Raw genomic sequence first — 20131 nt, forward strand, 5'->3', positions numbered from 1 at the left:
GGCAGAGTCAGACGGACGAAACGCACTGCGGTTCAGCTCTGACAGTAAGAACATATGCTGACAGATGCTTTGGTTTACTTACACACACACACACACACACACACACACACACACACACACACACACACACACACACACACACACACACACACACACACACACACACACACAGAGTGAACCCAGTAAATAAAGCAATCCAGCATCTGGGCTTTATCACAAAACAGGTTTAATTTAATATCTCTTTATTTTTTAAAATAATTAAACATTTGTATTTCTCCAACCCTTTTTTATCTTTTTTTTTCAGTTTTTAAATCATATCTGGGCCGTTCTAAAGCACACATTAATCCTGCGAGGGAGGAGGGGGGAGGTCTGCCGTTACACCCCCCACAGGGCAAAGTGGTCTGCTCCATGCCTTCCCTCTCTACTCCCCCACCCTCCCTCCCTCCCTCCCTCCCCCCTCTGACCTCTGACCAACCTGCCCTCACCCTCACCCACCTCCATCCCTCCCTCCCCAACTAAAAAAAATATATCCAACGGTCAAAAGAAACTTCATCAAAATATCCAAAACGAGATAAAAACCAAGAGAAGAGGGAGGAGTGAGAGACAGAAAGAAAAACAGACTAAAGGGGGAGAACTATCATAAATACCAGGAAGTCTTGTTCCATAATACCTCTTTATATACTGGATACTCCTCTCCACAGTTTCCTAAGCAAAAACAGAGGCTAAAATACTACAAGATACAAGATTATCAGTGTACTGCATTCAATAACAATGTACAGGGTTCTTTTTTCTCACTGTTGTCGTAATACTGTGAAGTCAACGCGGCGCCCCCCGGTGGCCGGAGGGGGGGGGAGTGGAGTGAGGCGGGGCGCTCGTCTTTTCACATCAGGGAGGAAGATTTTTGGCTCCTCTGAAGATTTTTTTGTTTGTTTTTGTTTGTGAGTCCTCGTTATGGCCCGACAGCACCAGTGCCAGACTGATGCCAGGTCAGGAGGGAGGGGGGTCAAAGGTCAAAACAGAAGACGCAGGGAGGGAGAAGAAGAACCGAGTGATGAAAAGCAGTCTGTCAGTTTAGGAGGAGCAAGAGGGGGGAGGCGCAGGAGGTGGAGGAGGAGGAGGAGGAGGAAGAGGAGGAGGTGAACGGAGTGCGTTTACATGCGGAGCGTTCTGGACTCAAACCGAGCGTGAGCGCAGGAAGCACGTAAAAACGGCCGAATAAATGACGGAAAACAGGATGTGAGGTCATCCAGGAGAAACAGGACACGACGCGGGACAAGTGTCCCCTCAGCTGACGAGTGACGAGGGGGGTGTTAATTAACTCACTGGTTCAAGTTAATCTACGCAGAATGTTTCTATGATCGAGTCAAAATTCAGATTATTCTGAAAAACTCCTGCTGACCAGCTGATGACATCACAGGGAAAGCCAATCCTTAGTTTTCAGCAGGTTGTGGCACCGCCCTTCAGGACAGGTGCCGCTGATGTCAAACATCAGCATGGCCGACCTTTAACCCTGCGCTGAACACACATGTAAACGCACTCACAGCAGAGGTGTGTGTCCCTGTTGTTGTTTTAAAACGTTTTTTCCCAGTTTGAAACAGGAAGGAGAACCTGTGGACAGGTGGGCGGGGCCGCAGAGGAGGGAGGGGACCATTTATGTCTGGACGTCCACACGGGGGACAGACACGACAGATGCACCGTTCAGGGAGGGAGCAGAAAGATGGAGGCAACGAGAGGAAAAGCAAAGAGGAGAACCAGGAAAATAAAAACGGCGTACGGACCGTACTGAAGAAGAGCGGGACGAAGAGTTAAAATCAATCTATCTTCTCTTTTTGTTGTTTTTTCTTTTCCAAGAGTTCATTTCATGTCCTACAGTCCAAAAGTTTTTTTTTTTATAGTTTAAATTCCCCTCCCACACAAGTCATTTTCTCATTTTCTATTTTTTTCTTCCTTTTATTATTATTTATTGTTCTGTTTTTCCGTTTGCAATAATATCAGGTTAAGGGAAAAAAAAGAAAAAATAATTATTTACAGTGCTATTGAAATAATGAAAACAGATGTGATGAATCTACTGTAAAGTAAGTCGCACAAACACAGGAGAAAAAAAACATAAGAAAAAAAAACAGTTAAGAAACCAGCGGGCGCTCCGCGTCCATCCAGAGACGACGGCCTGTGTCGGGGGGGTCTCAGGGCTCTGGGCAGACATGGCTGATGTGGAGGGGGGAGCTGGGGTTAGGGTGGAGGGAGGGGGAGTCACAGGGGGAGAGCGGGGGGAGGGCAGAGGGGAGCGCAGCGCTGTCTTTGTTAAGTCGGGATGATCCCGTCGCTCCTAAGGCCCCGCTTCAGCTCCAAGTCCTCCAGCTTCTTCCACAGCTCCTCCCGCTCCTTCTCCTTCTTCTTCTCACTGAAACACAAACAAACATGGAGGACGACTTTTATGGTGTGTTTGAGACTGTGAGGCCTGGCTCCAAATGCCTGACTCTCTGCCCACACCTCTGATCAATCAGACCAATCGGAGCCCTGAACGTGGAGGCGAGCGTCCCACATGGGGACAGCAGCTCGCTCCATCCATCGTGGCTCAGCGAGGCTCGCAGAGCTTTGAGCTAAATGCTAACATGCTAAGGTTTAGCAGGCATGTTCAGCACCTTGGTTTAGCGTGTTAGCATGCTAATGTTTGCTAATCAGCATGCAGGACAGAGGCTCAGGAGGCCGAGCAGCTCGTCCTCGGCCTCTCCGGCCTTTAGGTGCGTCTCCACCACCAAAAGCCTCATGAGCTCCTACTGCTCTTCCTGTGTACTCCTGCTGTTAGCTGTTAGCCGTTAGCTGTTAGCGCAGCTCCTTTTATCACCACAGCTGATATAAATCCTGTAACGTGATGCCGTGTCGAGCAGCTTCCTGCAGGGATCATAAACTATCACATTATTCATGACAATGATGATGATGATGATGATGATGTGAATGTGAAGAGCTTCTCACCGCTGGCGGTCCGACTTGTAAGTGGCTGTGAGTTCATCGAATAAGGTACTGTTCATCTCCATGAAGGCCTTCAGTACGTTGTACACCAGCGCCACGATCGCCCTGCGAGGACAGACAGAGACATAACGTCCACCATCACAGCGTCTGTGGACTCCCATCATTACTGAACATGTGGACAATCCACAGTTTGAGCTAACTCTCAGAGGACATTCTGGTTTTCATGGTGTCACATTTCTTACGTCTTGAAAAGTCAATATTTATATTTTTGTTATTGTTTGTTGTACAGCCTGTCAGGACATCAGGTTAAGGAGGACAGCGCTGTCCTCATGGAGGAGGAGAGACGGGACTCCGATGCTTGACTGAGCTTCGTTACCCTCCATGATGTGCTTCCTCATCACGAGTCTAATTTCTCCATTTTTCAGCTGACATGCTGATCTGGTGTGTGTATATAAACACACACATATAAAAATATTTATATCTTCAGGATCTGAACGTGAAACCACCTGTTGAAGCTGGTCTTATGGAGCAGGGGGGGGGGGCGCTGAGGGGGCTGCAGCATCCCCTTTAATCAGAATTCATGGATTCATAATAAAAGCGTTCCGTTTGTCTCAGCGTCTTCTGACTGACCTCCGGCGTCCCTGCTCGGCTGTTCGGTGTCAGAGGAGCTCTATGAAAACATCTTTAAAGGCCTGCAGTGAGGCGCTGCTCTCTGTTTACACTCAACAGCCTTCATGTGACGAAGACAGCTGAGTACGTACGATACTGACGAGAGCTGCTGATGAAGCTCAAACAAACCCAGAGACGCCACAGGACCGAGCGTGGGAACATGGGAGGTGTGAAAGTGAGCAGAAACCGAAGAGAACCAGGACGCTGCTGGTCTCGTTCAGCTCGTGGGGCGTCACTCACGGGTTCCAGTGCTCTTTGGAGATCCTGTAGAGGCTGGCGAACATGATGGGCAGGATGACGCTGGAGTTCTCCTCGATCAGACTCATGATGTACTCGTTGTTCCAGTAGTACAGAGCTCGCTCTGCGACCTGGGACACAGGAGACAGACTGGGCTGAGTGTCCGTGTGTGATGGGACGACGGCAGGCCGTCCCCTCAGACACACAGAAGCTTTAAAGTGAGACGTGTTCCCTGAAATCAGAGCTCGTTTCAGCCGGCGTGGACGTCACTGACCTGGAAGTGTGGGCTGGAGACACATCTGGAGATCTGTTTGAAGAGCGGCTCCTGGATCTTGACGAACTGCGTTGGTTCGATGACGTCCAGGATTTCCTCCAGCTCGCCTAGAAACATCACCTGCACGGCAGCACAGGACCAGAGTGTTAGCACACACACACACACACACACACACACACACACACACACACACACACACACACACACACAGACGAACTGAAACACACGTCACCTCTTTTTGACTGCAGGTTTTTGGCCAGAACTTCAGTAAGCCTCTGATGACCTGAGGAGGAAGAGGAGACACACTGAGCTCTTCTCGTTTCACATGCTGAAGTTCCTCCTTTCACCTCAGTGAGGCGCTGTCTGCAGCCTTTCTGATCGGGCTGCACCTCAGCTATCAGTGACATCAGCGCTGCAGGAAAAGTGGGATGTGTAGCAGCTCTGCTAAATGATTGGCTCGTGACAAGTGGCGTCACTCAGAGCGTCGATTTAACTTTTCTGAGGCATTAACCGATGAAGGTGATGAGTGTGTGCAGCTGATGGCAAACAGACGCTCTGTGCTGAGACTCGTCCGGGTGAGACTGCTGGTGAACAGTCCAGGCACTGGTCGAGTGCGGCAGGCAGAACTATTATTAGCAGAGGTCACCAACAGCTGAGCTGCTGGTTTTAGGTGATACTTACTGGTTCTGTTAATGTTGGGTCTTTCTCTAGGAACTGTACAATGCAATACGCCAACTGCAGGGAGAGCAGAGAGCACAGGTCACAACACACTCCAGCCCTTCAGCTCAGCTCACAGCAGCGACGCAGAGGAGCCAAAGCTGAGCAACAAATGCCTAAAAAGGATCATTTTAACACGCAGAGCTCTCAGCCTGGTGTGCACAGCATTAATCTGACTTCATGGTCGCACGCTCGCACGCACGCACGCACGCACGCACGCACGCACCTTTAAAAGGCTGTGCGGGTTTAAAGTTTCACACTGCTGTTAATGATCTCTGGAAACTTTGTATACATAACTTTGTGACAGCAGGAAGTTCACAGACATCACAGAGTTCAGATTTCTAAGAGCTCCTCGAATCCAAACATTAAGATATTAAAGGTGTCTCTGCGGTCCACGCCGGAGACACAGCAGGAGACACACATGTCCTACCTGTGCGTGGAAGAGGGACAGACTCCTGACAGTGTGGAGGGGGATCAACACTTTGACCAGAAACTGTTTATGCTCCGCTTTCAGCGGCAGAGCGAAACCATTGATTATACTGCGAGAAAGACAGAAAAAAGAGAAAACACAAGCATGAATTGAACATGAACACATGAAACGGCATCATTGTGACCCTCTGAAAGCCAGAGAAGATCAATGAGCAGCAGACAAAAACACGTTCATACGGTGACGAGGCAGGAGGAGAGAGCCGGGACACGGGCTGCGTTCACAACAGAGCGCGTCATCGTGAAGCGTTTCCGCTTCATTCTGAACGTTTCAGGTCCCCAAAGTGACAGAAACGGTCAACGTGCCACTGAGGTTCAATGTTCAAGAGCACAGGAGCAGCTGTGAGGTATTCAATCAGTTTTTTACTACAAATGTGAGCAAAAGCTGAACAGTCTGAGAAACTCAGCGCTGCCTGGAAGTCAAACGGTCGCATGCCAACCGTCTGAGAGTCTTCTTTTAATGGATTAAAATGGATTTAAAAGACCGCAGAGCTCAGAGGATTCATTTATTTTTTATCTACAAGTTAAACTCGACCCTCGATCCAACAGCTCTGAGCTTGTTTACAGGGAGCCGAGTCACAGTTTCTCCTGCTTCTCATCAACCGCCTGTGTTCCGTCTCTCTGGATCTCCATCTCAAAGGCCGCTCGATTAAATAAAAGATAAAACATCCTCATATTGTTAAACTTGAGAAAAACAGGAAGACGTCGGCTCGGTCTGGATGAAGGCATCGGCCGACAGACCAGAGTGGAAACGTGTGTGAGGATCGGAGGCCTCCACATACCTCCCCAGGATCTCCAGCAGCTCAGCCACCCCGTTGAAGTGCTCCGTCTCATAAACAAAACTGCACAGACAGACAGAGAGGAGACAGAAGACAGGGGACAGAAATGAGTCCTGAACGACTACGACAAGGCTGCAACTGTACAGAAGTCAGAGAGCTCAGAGGAGTTAAGACAACCTTAGACTGAAAAAGACACGTGACGAGCTGACGTCCACTCACCGTAGAAAAATATTATTGATCTGTTTTCGTATAAAAGCCCTCAGCCCCAGGAATTTGCCGTAGATTCTATGCAAGACTGTCTTCAGGTAGTCTCTCTCCCGAGGATCCTCGCTGTCGAACAACTCCAAGAGCTGGACGGAGGGAAGGAAATCAGAGTCAGAGAGACACTGGAGGGACAGCAGGGGACACGTGAAGCTGACCTTTGACCTGCGACTCACCTGTAGGACAAACTTCTGGTCTATGTACTTTTTGGCAATGCTGGGCTGGAATTCCTGACTCTCCAAGAACCGGATGAAGAACTCGTATACCAACTGGAGAGGAGGGGAAGAAGAGACGGATGGACGGGGGAGGGACGGAGGGAGGACGAGAGAGACAGAGCTGATGTTAAAGAGACAAAAATTTGTGCGAAAAGTCCAATGTCCAACGTCTGTGATCAGCTGAGTGCTGCGCAGGAAGTTTGTGTTTTCAGTTTCAGTTCAGTTTGATGAAGTTTGGACACAAACTTCCTGCCGTGCAACAACAAGCTGATTAAAATATGAAGGAATCCAGACGGACATCTTCCTCCTCAGCCTTCAGACTCACCCCGCAAACACTGAACTAGACCGGATCAGAGGGAAGCGTCAAAAGGGTCAAAGGTCACAAAGGCACAGTGTCAGGTGGGCGTAGCCAGGTGAAAAAAAAAGGATGTGGGTAAATGAAGGGGTTTCAAATGAGGGAAAAACTGTTTCTGACTTTGGGAAATTTGGGCAAAAGAGATGAAACAAAAAGAAGAAAGGTTTTACCAGGAAGCTTCTCCTTGAGATTTGCATCTCATTTCTAAAGGAGTCCTGGGCAGCAGGCACACAGAGAAGGAGGAGGGGAGGTGAGAGACAGGAGAGCCCGGCTCTAGACACACGACACAAACCCCACCCACCGCCAGGAGCCAAACACAAGCGCCGGGCCAACGGCGCCGGATTCAGCACGTCAGGACGGACGCGTCGTTTCAGAGGGTGGAGCTCTGCACCACCCTCCTGCTTAGCTTAGCATGGAGACAGAGAGCAGGTGGACTCAGCTAGCTCTGTCTGAAGCTCACACAGGCCTACAGACACGTCCAAAGCGTCCTAATTAACACACTGTGTCTCATCGGTTTAATCTCGGTCACAAGACCGAAACGTAAAAAAGACGATTTGTGCAGAAAAACATGTCACGTGACTCCACGTCTTCAGCCCTCATTCGTATAAAACCCTGAGAGAAAGAGCTGCAGGAGAGCTTCTGATCCATCAACACCCAAAACTTTCACAGTGTGGTTTTCAGGTGAGATGAAGAATAAAATTATAACCCTGCATGGAAATGACAGGCGGGTGGATGAGCCAATGTGGAGAAAGAGCTCACTTCCGTTAGTGCGCCAGTTCAACAAACAAGTCGTTAATCAGTGAAAACACACTTTTCCAGCTGCGCCTACCTGTAAGTGCGGCCAGGAGGCCTCGAGTGTGGGCTCGTCTTCCTCGGGGTCAAACTCATTACTGTCACTGGGCGGAAGGGTCCGGAATATGTTGTGAGACACCTGCAACAAAACACAGAGAAGACACGTGAGACGTTCAACACAACAACAACAACAACAATAATAATAACTGAGTCCTGAAGACGTGACAAAGGACATTTTTATACACTAATAACACCAGCTAACAAATATTAGCTGTCAGGACATCAGAGCTCTGTAGCATGCACGCTAACGTAGCTGCTGAAGTGTGTGTGCTGTCTGTGCTCAAGCAACGCGACACACACACACACTCCAGGTCTGCTACTTTCACCGTTCTCTGCTTGTTCTGAACACACCTGCACACCTGTGCATCCAGGTGCTTCCAGACTCAGTGTTTTTCCACAAAGAACACTGAAATCTAAATGTATGGCCTGTTTAAAGAACCGCTTTGATTAAACCTCCATCTGACTGGACCACACTCTGCTCAGGCTCTTACTGGGCTCAGATTGGAAACATCGGTCATGTGTGTTTTCACTGTTACTGCAGCTTCTGTAGTAACTGTACACTTTTCAAACCAAACACACGTCATCAGTGTTTGAGTATGAATCACCTGCACCGAGTCAAGAGCACCTCGATGGTAAGAAACCTACAGCGAAACTGAGAAACTGACTGCTGGGACAAATATTTGGAGGATTTCTGTTTTAACTCCAGCACTATTGAACTTGCATTGCTTTGATGTTTTCCCTTTTCTTTTGCAGGAAGTGTCCTCTGGGACGCTCCGAGTTAAATCAGAGCCTCAAGTGTGTGTGTGTGTGTGTGTGTGTGTGTGTGTGTGTGTGTGTGTGTGTGTGTGTGTGTGTGTGTGTGTGTGTGTGCCCGCGCGCACACAAGACAGCCGGGCTGGAAAATGGGACAGGACCCGAGGACAAGTTTAAGAGCGGTGAGTTGACGGATCTGCAGGAGTGACTGAGCCTGACTTTTATCTACAGACGGCGAGAAGCAGCGAGGGAGTACAAACCAGCTTCAGTGTAATTATCTCAGGATTTAGTCATGTGAGTTTATGAGCACAAACATCATCAACAAACTGTTCAGGGAGTGTTTCCAATCTATCTCTGCTTCACTGTGTTAGCTTTGTCTGGTGTTTATGTTGGAGGTCTTCATGGGTCCAAAAATATAAACCTCCATAAACAAACAAGAAAGACCCCGAGCAGACAACAGGGCTGTCACATAGGTTGAAAGCATTTCATTATCTTAGTCCTTACATACCTTCACATTACAACATAAAGCACTAAAATGATGTCCTTCATCCTGTTATTGAATTACTCGCTCGTTTCAGCTTGACCTACATTTCATGTTCACTCGATCAAAGTGTTTCCAGTTGGTGCCGGTCCGCATGTCCTGGAAGACTTTAATGTCCCCGGCAAACTGGAGAATTTACGGTCGCATATTATCTGATTATGGATACTATTTTCACATGTTTTTGAAATGAGTCCAGCGTTGAACAACTGCCATGTGATCCCTCCAGGCGTCAACGTACATCCAGTAAAAGTGTGTGTTTCTACCGCGACACGCTCAGATTGATATAATAAGTGTCTGACAACATCATGGAAAGGATCTCTGCACCCTTTTGTTAAGAAGTAAGATCCTTTTGGTTTAACCAGCGGTTACACCAGACTCCATTCACAAAAACACAAATTTTATCATCGTACAAAAACACTTTGTTCAAACATGACACAAACCCCAAAACCTTTGTGGTTCATCTTTCCACTGTTCAACAATCACCACCAGCTCTGGTTTGGTTGAAATAAACCCTTAATTCACAGAGAGAGGAGCAAGAGACGGGCGGACATCAGAGAGGCAGCAGGGAAAAAGGCCTATTTTCATACCTCAGTCTGGAATTACTGTCAGCAGACGTTACGAGCAGAGAAACTTAAATATGAAGCTGCCTTCAATCAGCAGTTTGCTGCATTTGGACTGGCTGTGGACCTCAGACAAGCTGTCCAATGTAAACTGATTTTGAGTACAGACAACATTGTGTCTGTGGCATCAAGTGTCAAAAATCAAAAACCAGGCAGCTCCTCTATCAAATTACATGTTCAGTCACTTTGTTACACCTCAGCTGACAAAGTGTTGGGACGATCCATTCAGAAGAAGAGAGAGGATCTTTGCTTAAACTGTAAAATGCTTGATCGTTTCACCTCTTCAGGCTTAGAAATATGAGACATCAGAGGTCCAAACAACTTCTCACACCTGTCATTTAGTGCTGCATTGATTTTCAGTGCATATTGATTCTGAATATTTGAAACTGCGTCGATGCTCATTTCCTGAACTATCGACAGGCTCGATCAGCTGCTCTCCTCCTCTCTGACGGCGAGCTGACACGCACAGCGCTGCAGCGACGTACAACATCAAACAAGTCCACATGCAAGCGATGCTACAGAGCAGCGCTAACGAAACATGCCAACGCAACAGGTTTGGCAAAGCAGCTGAAGGACGGACACGTCTGTAAACCTCCATGACGAACTGAGAGGTTGGTCCCACTTCAGCATCACTGAGGCCTTCAAACTAGATGACCCTGTGGACTGTTGTTGACCTCTGACTGTGTTGTCCTGTTATTGGTTCAGCAGCCATTTGTAATTCTCAGAGCTACGCTAATCCCCTCAGAGCCACCAGGCCTGAAGGGAGGAGTTTCAGTTCAGAGGAAAGCACTTGAACCACGGTCAGCGGTGAATGTGCTAAACAAGAAGTCTTTAAATCCTTTCTTCAGTTAAAGCGACCAAAGCACGCTGGACAGTAAAAGTCCTGCATTTACAATGTGTGCTTAAAGTATGACAAGCGAAAGTACTCACAGTGCAGTAAAATGTTCCCTGTCCAAGTTTTATTATTAGATGTGATGTTTTTATTAATTTTCCTGCTGCATTTCACTGACAACTTGAGTCTTGCAGCCACTTCAAAAACCAAACCAGGTCCTACCGAGGCAAATCTGGGTCCCTGTATTTTTCTCTAGTGTGAGTCTGTTGCGTGTGTTGAAGGCATGCCCCCCTCCCTCCTCACCATTTTGACGACCTCGGGGTAGGCCTGCTCTGTCAGGTAGCCCCGGCTGACGGTCACGTAGTCCACCAGCTCGTTGAGCGTGGAGCGCTTGTACTCCTTCATCTTGAGGTCCGACAGCGTGTCCATGAAGTCAAAGACAGTACAGCACTGCTGCAGCTTCTTCAGGAACAGCTCCGGCTGCTCCGGCGCTGGCACGTCTGGACGCACAAACCAAACGCACACGGGAACATCACACACACACACACACACAGAGAAAGAGGAAGAGAAAAGTCAGTTAAGTTGGTGCAGAAATAAATGTGACCCATGCAGACGTTTCTGACTCCACAGAGGTCAGAGAGCGTCAACGCCAAACACAAAATCAAAAACTTGGAATGAAAACAGTCTCTGTACAAGCAGAGACATGGGACGTCCTGGTGAGACAGCGGCATGAGACAATGCTGATGCTGGACCAGAGGCCAGGTCCAGCCTGGACAAGTCGCACCAGTCAACCACAGGGCTGAATGCATCGAGACAGACGAGCAACCAGTTAACCAAAGCTGCATGTCTTTGTCCAGTGGGAGGAAACCAGAACAGCCAGAGAAACCCACACAGCAACAAAGATGAATAATATATTCTCCAAAAACTCAACAAACTACCAAAAAACAATAGCAGTTAAAGAAACGTGTAGTAAACACTGTGATGGAGGGAAAACAGCTGCTTCACCTGTTCAGGAGCCAGTAATTAGCTTGTTTTGAAGAAGCTTTGCAATCATTCAGCAGCTTCTCTCTATTAATAATTTAATGTAGTTCGATGGTTTCACAGCAGAGTTTCTATTCTGCTGCTGACGATACAGTTTCCAGACAGACAGGAAGTGATTCGTTCTAAAGAAGGTGAACAGAAGGTGAACTGGGTGGTTAGCACAGCACGGTTAGCCACAACAGCTAAAAGAATACACCTGCACAGTACAACTTTGAAAGAGGCAAGTGAAGCTAAAGCACGATGAGTTTAGGAAGTTCTCCAAAGGTGTTGATGTGTGGATTACGACAAAGGATGCTACAGTCAGTTTCCTGCCCTGCACGAGCTTTTTATTTACTCTGTGTGAGGAGGAGGAGCGCCACAGCCTCATTATCCGGCAGCGAGCGTTTCTGAAGGAGCGACGGCGCTCTGCTGTCACAAAGCGTATGGATGCACAGGAAGAGCGAGCCAGCAGGTGTCTTCGCTCTGATCCCACGGCGACAGACACGGCAGAGGGTCGCCCAGAGTTCAGACCTGCAGGGAGACGCGTGGAGCTCCTCGCTGATTGCCAGACCTGATCCCAGTAGGACTGGGCCATTATTATGTAAGAGATAAGCTGCTCTGAAGGAAGCACACCAATGGCTCGTAAGTGTGAGCGCGCTCTGAAATTACACTTCAAAGTGCTCGTTTGTCGCTCTGCATTCAGCTGCTCTCGTGTTGATTCACAGGGTGGGAATAAACGAGCGGGAGCTTCCAGACAAACACTGACGCGACTTCTTCACCTCCTCACAGTAATTAGTCAATTAATGAACTTACAGGCTTCACTTTGGGCTTCAGGAAACTGTGATTGTGAAACATTTGTCCACCAAATGATTCACTGATGAGCTGAGAAAACAGTTGGGAGATCGGCTGAAAATGAGCTGCAGTCCGACAGCTGTTTCCATCATTATCTGTATTTTATTGTGCAGCAGGGACGTGTGCGATGACAGACGTTAGCGGCCAGCGCAGGACCAAATATTATGCTGATCGTATTTAAATTCTACTCAGCATTTGAAAACTTCTACAGATTACACAGGATCATTTCTACATTTTAGGACCCAATAAACGGAGAGGTAAGACAGTATAATTACATCAGCGAGACTGGACTTCTTCGTGCTCTTGACCTGCAGGTTTATCTGGGGGGCCTCGAGCCAGAAGGAGAAGCTAATGCTCATTAGCACTTGTCTTTCGATTTCTTGATAGGTTCAAGATTTATGTCATAAAACAACTATTTGTGACTCAAGACGCGGTTTATGTTGGAGAAAGAAAAGTTTAAAATTAAAATTGATGCAAAGGTTTATTTGTATTCTGGATCTCAAATCAAGAAATCTTGGAAACATGACACCACAGGAAGAAAAAGTCAGGTTAATTATGATTAAAAAGGTTCCATTTTTCACTTAAATGGCTTTTTTCTCCTTCAGATTCAGCTCAGCTGGCTCTTGAAATCCTCTCTTCCTGGAGCAGAAAGTGCAGCTTCCTGTCCTGGGAAACAACCCTGAGCGGATCTCATCAAGCGCGTATAAAGTGATTATTCCAAACATGTTTTGATCCAAATGCCACTCGTTACTCACGACCTGCTGGCCTCCTGCTTCAGCTCAGCTCATTGAGGTTGAGGCCAAGCAGGCCAGTCGCAAACAAACTCAAACCCTGATTGACTGGCAGGAGTCCTGGGCTCTGCAGGCTTTGATCCCTGCTCCACAAACTTGGTGGAAGAACCACGAACTCCGTGCTCGCAGCCACAATATGGAGTCACTCATCAGAGCAAATGCATTGGACTCTCTTTACGCAAATTTGTTAAATCTTAAATCTAAAAAGTTCACTCTGTGGTGAACGTTAACCTGCCAACAAGATGAAACAAGCTCCTCTTGCCCTGCATGTGATATGATCACTCAACGCCCCAAATGCCTAAAAAAGAGCGCTGACCAGAATATTAAGGTGGCTGCACGGTCTGCATGTCCTTGAGCAAAAACATTCAGTCTTCCCTGCTCGTTCTTTTGAAGTTTGTCTGGATGAGAGCATCAGAAACTCTGTGGATGTCAGAATGTGGAGAAGAAACCAAAACCGAGTGTCGAAGCTGCTGTGATCAATATCTTTGTCTTAGCAATGGATCAGATGAGAGCTGTAATGTAGCTTCACTGGAAACTACCTGCTCACACAGAACAACTTTCAAAGAGTTCACAGAAAAATGAATTCAGTCGGCCGGAGTGAAGGTGAACATCGTTAAAAACGTCGTGAAGAGGCAGTGGAGGATCCAGTCTCGTGTGCATTTGCAGTGATCACTGCTGCGTAAAGGATGCATGCGTGCTTGTTTTCTAAGCACGTGTGTGTGTTGGTCCTCGTGTCTTCCTCCCTGTACGGTAGCGTACAGTAGGCTGGAGTTGATTACAGTAATTACTAGCTGCAGGATTCAGGGTCAGCTTGTGTTACGGAGCCCGGGGCCTCGGGATCCTGCAGCTCTGCCGCTATAGGAGCATGTGAACGGCCTTAAAGGAAACTATTAATAGACAGATAATCACACAGGACACAGTAATCCCTCTACAGAGACACACAGAGAGCACAGCTAACCAGCTCAGAGCAGGTCGAGAGAGTATGACTGTGAATGTGGGGGATAGAGAGAGAGAGAGAGAGAGAGAGAGAGAGAGAGAGAGAGAGAGAGAGAGAGAGGGACTCTGTGCCGGTGTGTGTGTGTGTGTGTGTGTGTGTGTGTGTGTGTGTGTGTGTGTGTGTGTGTGTGTGTGTGTGTGACTGTACTTAAGCCTGTGAGAGAGAGTGTGTGTGTGTGTGTGTGTGCACGTCTGCAGCCTAGAATAACCCAGAAAGTACACTTCATACACACCAGCACACACACAAATACACACACCATCTCAGCCAGGTCCAGACATCAGCACAGAGCAGATCTCGCCATGATGCTGTCAGTCATCAGGACTTACACACCACACATCAAAGCTGAGGGCTTCTGAAACCATGACGTGCTTATTCTCATTTATCACTGAAACATCTGACTCTGACTGTCTGATGAGGCCTTTAACACTCTCATACCGTGCACTAACACAGGACCATTAACATGGCTGAAACTTTAACATACATATATATAAAAAGGTCTCCCCAGTCGGGAATCGAACCATGGACGTAGCATTCATGTGGTACGCACCCTAACCGTTAGGCCACTGAGGCACCCGCTTTAGCAACCAATCAATTAACCCTTTAATCTGTAAAAATGGCAGAAATAATTGGTGGGAAACACACAGTGCAGCCAAACCAAAGGACACATCTTTAAATGATTTGTTCTGTCGTTGTGCAGAGATAAAGAAAAGCAGCAAACCCTCAAATCTGAACCTCACTGATAAACATCCAATCATTAAGGCAGAAACTAACCAATACTGTCAGCATCCATCAGTCACCGACATTCAGTTTACCGTCACAGAGGACTGACAGACACGCTCACCTCCAAATCAGAAGAGCTGGAATGAGTGAATATTTGGTATTTGAGCTTTAGAAACCACAACTGTTTCAGAGTCATTTTCTGACCAATCACAGCTTTTCCTCGTGGCCTGGCAGCGACACCTTCTGACTTAAATGATCTGTAATCGATCGGTTTTTCCTTACACATCTCCAGGAGTGAGTGGATGGAGAACATAACCAGCACGCTCTCTGGAAGGGAATCAATCATCTGACCTTGATGGTGTCACATAAAGTCATTTCACAGGCTGCACTCCTCCTCCGCCATCGCTCCCCTCGATGCAGCCAATGTTTCCTCTTCAGCACACACCAAGGACAACCACACACGTTAATAGTCAAACATTCAAAGAACTTTTTGCATACGTTTCCGGGCAGGTTTGGCTCGTGGCTTTAGTCTCAGCTCCGCAGCCCAACGTCAAACCACAACAGCCTGAACCCTTTCCACCACCTGAGCCGCTGTTACTGCTGGTTGCTCGCACTCACACCGAGAACCGAGCATGAAAGCAGAACGAATACCAGCCGCAAGCAAAGTGCTGGGCTTCTTACAAATCACAAAAACTCTGTATGTCACTGCGGGGCTGAAGGTGGAGCTCTGCAGAGGTGAAGCAGGCATGTGACAGGAAAAGGACGTTAATGCTGCTCACAGGTCATCATCCAAACCTTCACAAGAAACATTTCGACCAAACATTTCCAGTATTCGCCCTTTGGCTGTCAGCGAACACTCTAAATTCAAATTCAGTGTGTTTTACTGTTCCTGTGAATGAAGTCTGGAGGCTTCGCTGAGCGTCATGTTTCTGGTTAAACTGAAAGGATCTCACTCGAAAATGAAGCCATCTCTGCAGGGATCCTACACCCCATAACTGCTGTCACTGTGCACCATACATACATGATGACCTCCTGCCTCGACATGCATTAGGCACCAATAAGGCAGCCGTTCCCTAAGAATTAATGTAATATTAACATGTGTGATTCACTAAAATAACTTAACTTCAAACATCCAAACCTGCTCACAACCCGACACTCATGACAATGTCTGCAAGTTGACGCATGTTTAATTCAGATGATCTCTCTGTAAAGTCAGCCGGATGAACGCACTGACCAGAGCAATTTGTCCTAAGACCTCAACTGAAGCTCTTTCATGTTTTAAAATACCCATATCATCGAGGGCATTTACTTTAACCATCCATCTTTATCCCCAAATCCATTTAGCTGGTACAAATGTGATCTTTTTTAATCCAGCAGCCACTGTGGATGAAATCAGAGTTGAAATGGGTGTTTGGCAGCCGCTGAGCCGCTCCGTCAGCCTCTCTGTGCATAAGCCAACCATCATTTTGAGGATGATTACGGCCACATCACCACGGCGACAGCTCGTAGACGTCAGTGCGGCGAGCGAAGTGCAGGCTTCTGCCGGGTCTTTAAGCTGCGTGGAGCTTAAACTGAACCGTACGTGTCGGCAGCTCCAAAAGGCAGCATTCGACAATGGTTAGGTGAACGATTGTTATGTTGTTGGTTTGGATGCTAAAGAAACTTTGAGGATTGAGAACGTTGTGTTTGTGGGTAACAACCAGCCTCGTTTCAGACTGCTGAACTGATGCCCGCAGCTCATATTTGTCTCAGCAGCTCTAAAAGGTCCGGTGTCGTGCTCGTTAACGGCCATTTCCACAGTTGGAGAGACAATCAGCCAATCAGAGCTCTGGAGGTGGGATTAAGAAAGGGGAATTCATTTTCCTGTGCGAGAGCTACAAAAAGTGTGACGACCGTGAAGGAGATGGACAGAAGTTATGTCAAGTTTTCACTTCTGGAAGTCGTCATTTCTGAGATCGTTGAGAAAATGTAACGTCCTCCGAGCCGCCGTGGCGTCCCTGTCACTCACTGCTAATTTGTTAGGTCAATGTGGACAAAATGTCCACGTCACAGTAATTGAGTTTGTTTATGTGGAAAGGAAGGAACAGACGCTGCCTCCAAACACAGCAAAGTTATCTGGTCATTTATGCTGCAAGTTTCTGGATTACAACTTCACTGATTTACACAAATCTTATGATTTATAGCTCAATAAATACATTTTCTTCTCCCATTGTGACACAAAATTCTCCACCTCTTGCAGACACGTTTGAGCAAACAGACCTTGAGCTACAATGATGGAGGTTTTATAGACTTCACACATGAGTCTCAGTATAACTGTGGCCTCACATCAGGATAAGATCAAACTGTGCTGTCCAAATTAATGATTTAAAGCAACTTTAACTGGAGTTCAGTTTCAGGCAATGCAGCACAGCGGAGCATCAATCTGACTAGCTCATATGTGATTTTATGCTGTGACACTGGACCATAATGCATCAGTAACAGTGTGGATGGCTGAGGTGAGGAGGTGTGTTTCGTGTAAAAAAGCAGCTTCTGTCGTGCCCTGTGCTGTGGGAAATGTGTGGCGATCCAGGATGACTGTTGACACCAGGACACTGACCTATAAAAGCATCACGACGAACCAAGCGGTTTCATACCAACACGACTATTCTGAGGGACTTTACGAGTGCGGCCCCGGCCTGTGGAAACACTGATGCTCTGCTCTGGCTTCGGCCTCACCCTCGTTTTCTCCTTCCTGCTCTGTTTCTCAGCTTTGGAGGAGACTCATCTGGGCTCCCTTGGCAGAGGAAGAGAGAAGTCGCTGCTGCTTAATTAATGGTGGAAAAAAGCTTAACGACTCGCAGCACGAGAAAGAGAGCAGTCAGATGGCTCACCACAGGAACTCCTTTAAGTTAGGCTAATTACATAACAGCCTCAACCTATTGAACACGGGGTCAGGATGGAGCAGGCATCCATTTTCAAGAAGAGCAGCTTGTAAGATCTGTTGTTCTTAATATGAATGAAGGTGTTTTACAGAAGTGCAAAGCTTCAAATGCAGCGTCTTCCAGATTACATCAGTTGCTGATTACTTGAGCTGCCAAACATGATTTGACTACAACAAGCTCACATGGTCTGTCTGAAGCAATGAACAGTCATACGAATCAAGTGCAGACCTGCTCCAAAAGCAGCGCTGATTATAACTGAGGCACAACAGCATAAACCAAATGTTTGTCAAGTGAAATCCTCACAGGTGTCACTTTGTAATCTGACAGAATTAAACGAACCTAGACATTAAGGACAGCCCAGGAAGACAAGATGTGTGCTTCAGAGCACTGAACATGAGGGTGATCTTTGGACACGTCCAACGCAGCCCGGCTGGCCAACTGCTTCAGCGCAGTCACTGAGCGGCCTGTGGACGCACTCAGTCGCTCCCCATGTTGACGCTGCAGAAATGCATTGGGGATTGTTTCTTAATTCAGATAAACATGAATAAATAGGTTTGGAGCAGCTGGTCTGGAAGCAGAGAATGAGAGCAGGAGTCAACATGGATCCGACAAGTGAGCCAACTCTTCACTCTTACTGCTGTTATCTTACGAATACTGACAAGATCACAGCGAAGCTTTGGGCTTCTCTGTCAGACAGAGCCTGAGTCAAGGGGGCTGCAAAGATAACTGACAAATGAGTTCAAATCTCTGACAATGACTCAGCTGGACACTGCGGCCAGCCCACCCACCGTCAACAACGCAAGCTGCAGCCTTCATCACTTCACACAGCGCATGTATTGCGGTGCATTCAGCCAAACACTGGTAAAATGTGAGCTAACGCCAGCTGCAGCTCAGGCAGAGAGCCAGCCATCACTGGACGCTTGTTAGAAAGAACATGAGCTCCACTAATACAAAATGTAAGAATGCTGATTTGTAGAGAAAATGGATATGAGAGAGGTTTCAGTGGAAATATCATCCAAATGTGGGAGTGTATCCCTTTAAACACGTGGCTACATGCATGTTCAGAGCAACGGTGCATGGTGAGCCCCTCATCTAGCCGATGCTACGGTCAGCTTTCGCTTTTACTATCTGAAAAATCCTTGACTGCTGCGCTTCACTATTCTTAGGTTGTACCGCTCCACACACAGCACTGCAGAGATTTCAGTGGAAACACAAGTCTGGAAGGTGTAAGCTGACCAGGCGACGCACTCTTTAAGAACAGTCCACACACACACACACACACACACACACACACACACACACACACACACACACACACACACACACACACACACACACACACACACACACACACACACACACACACACACACACACACACACACACACACACACACACACAGTGTAAAGGGGAAAGCCCCTTGTCTCTAAAAGCAGTGTGTGTGTGACTGGGCGAGCGGGCTTGAGTTACGGCAGGAGAGAGAGTGAGCGGCTCCAACAGATGGGGCTGAGAGGCGAGACCCCTCGGCCTGAAGGTCAGTTTGTAGGATATTATGTATGTACACAAACTCCACCGAGGCACCAACAGTGGAGGCTGAGGAGGCGCAGTCAGGATCGTAGAGCGATCAGGCAGATATGCAGGGCTATTGATGGAGGAATGTTGAGGCGTCGCGGGCGTGACCTTTGCTCTCGTCACTTCTGCTGGCCTCTGATTAACCTCATTTAACCACAGGGAGCTGCTGCTTGACGGCTGCACCCTGGTTCACCTGTCCTGATCAGCCAGCCAGTCCTCTGTTGATCGTCAGCGCATTAGTCATGGATTATTACTGGCCCATCAATAGTTAGAGGAAATGTTTTGCCACTCGCTCACCTTTAACAGAGGGCTTCTTACTGGCTGACTCACTGTAAACAGGAGCAGCTGATAAATACATTAAAGATTAAACTGTGTTCTTGTCTGCTACAACAGACACACAAGCAAAAAGCCTAAAGCAGAAACACACCCAACAGGTTCCTGTGCCAAGATGAGAAAATGTCTGGATTCACTGAACTTCATATCTGACAAATCTGACCAGGTTTTTCAGCAAGATGCAAAACATTTAGGTGAAGTTAGCGAGTTTTCACTGTTGGGCGTCGCTGAATTTGTCGCACAAATGTCCCGAAGCTGCAGATTATACTGATGGAACGAATTCATGGTAATGCAGCAAAGTGCTGAAAGGGCAAAGAGAAACAGGGCTGCTTGACGAACATGTTCTCAGTGAGCTGGAGTCTGT

The 20131-nt window shown here is 47.5% G+C and overlaps 1 protein-coding gene across 7 annotated transcripts in view; it reads right to left on the reverse strand.

The window, feature by feature from the left end:
- Positions 1–208: 208 nt before the first annotated feature.
- ppp2r5eb (protein phosphatase 2, regulatory subunit B', epsilon isoform b) overlaps positions 209–20131 on the reverse strand; it is a 40146-nt gene continuing 20223 nt past the window's right edge. For 6 of the 7 annotated variants that reach the window (XM_070978788.1, XM_070978787.1, XM_070978786.1 and 3 more), the window contains exons 3-14: positions 10865–11061; positions 7793–7894; positions 6570–6662; positions 6352–6482; positions 6136–6195; positions 5298–5406; positions 4832–4885; positions 4383–4433; positions 4151–4270; positions 3880–4007; positions 2974–3075; positions 209–2401 (exon numbers count right to left, since the gene is read on the reverse strand). In XM_070978788.1, coding sequence (XP_070834889.1) covers positions 2302–2401; positions 2974–3075; positions 3880–4007; positions 4151–4270; positions 4383–4433; positions 4832–4885; positions 5298–5406; positions 6136–6195; positions 6352–6482; positions 6570–6662; positions 7793–7894; positions 10865–11061 — 1247 coding nt within the window. In that variant the 3' untranslated portion in view covers positions 209–2301. The remainder of the gene's footprint in view (positions 2402–2973; positions 3076–3879; positions 4008–4150; positions 4271–4382; positions 4434–4831; positions 4886–5297; positions 5407–6135; positions 6196–6351; positions 6483–6569; positions 6663–7792; positions 7895–10864; positions 11062–20131) is intronic. The other variant, XR_011603026.1, reaches the window with a different exon arrangement.

This window comes from Chaetodon trifascialis, chromosome 14 (genome assembly GCF_039877785.1).
Source record: "Chaetodon trifascialis isolate fChaTrf1 chromosome 14, fChaTrf1.hap1, whole genome shotgun sequence".
In the NCBI taxonomy this organism is placed as follows: Eukaryota; Metazoa; Chordata; class Actinopteri; order Chaetodontiformes; family Chaetodontidae; genus Chaetodon; species Chaetodon trifascialis.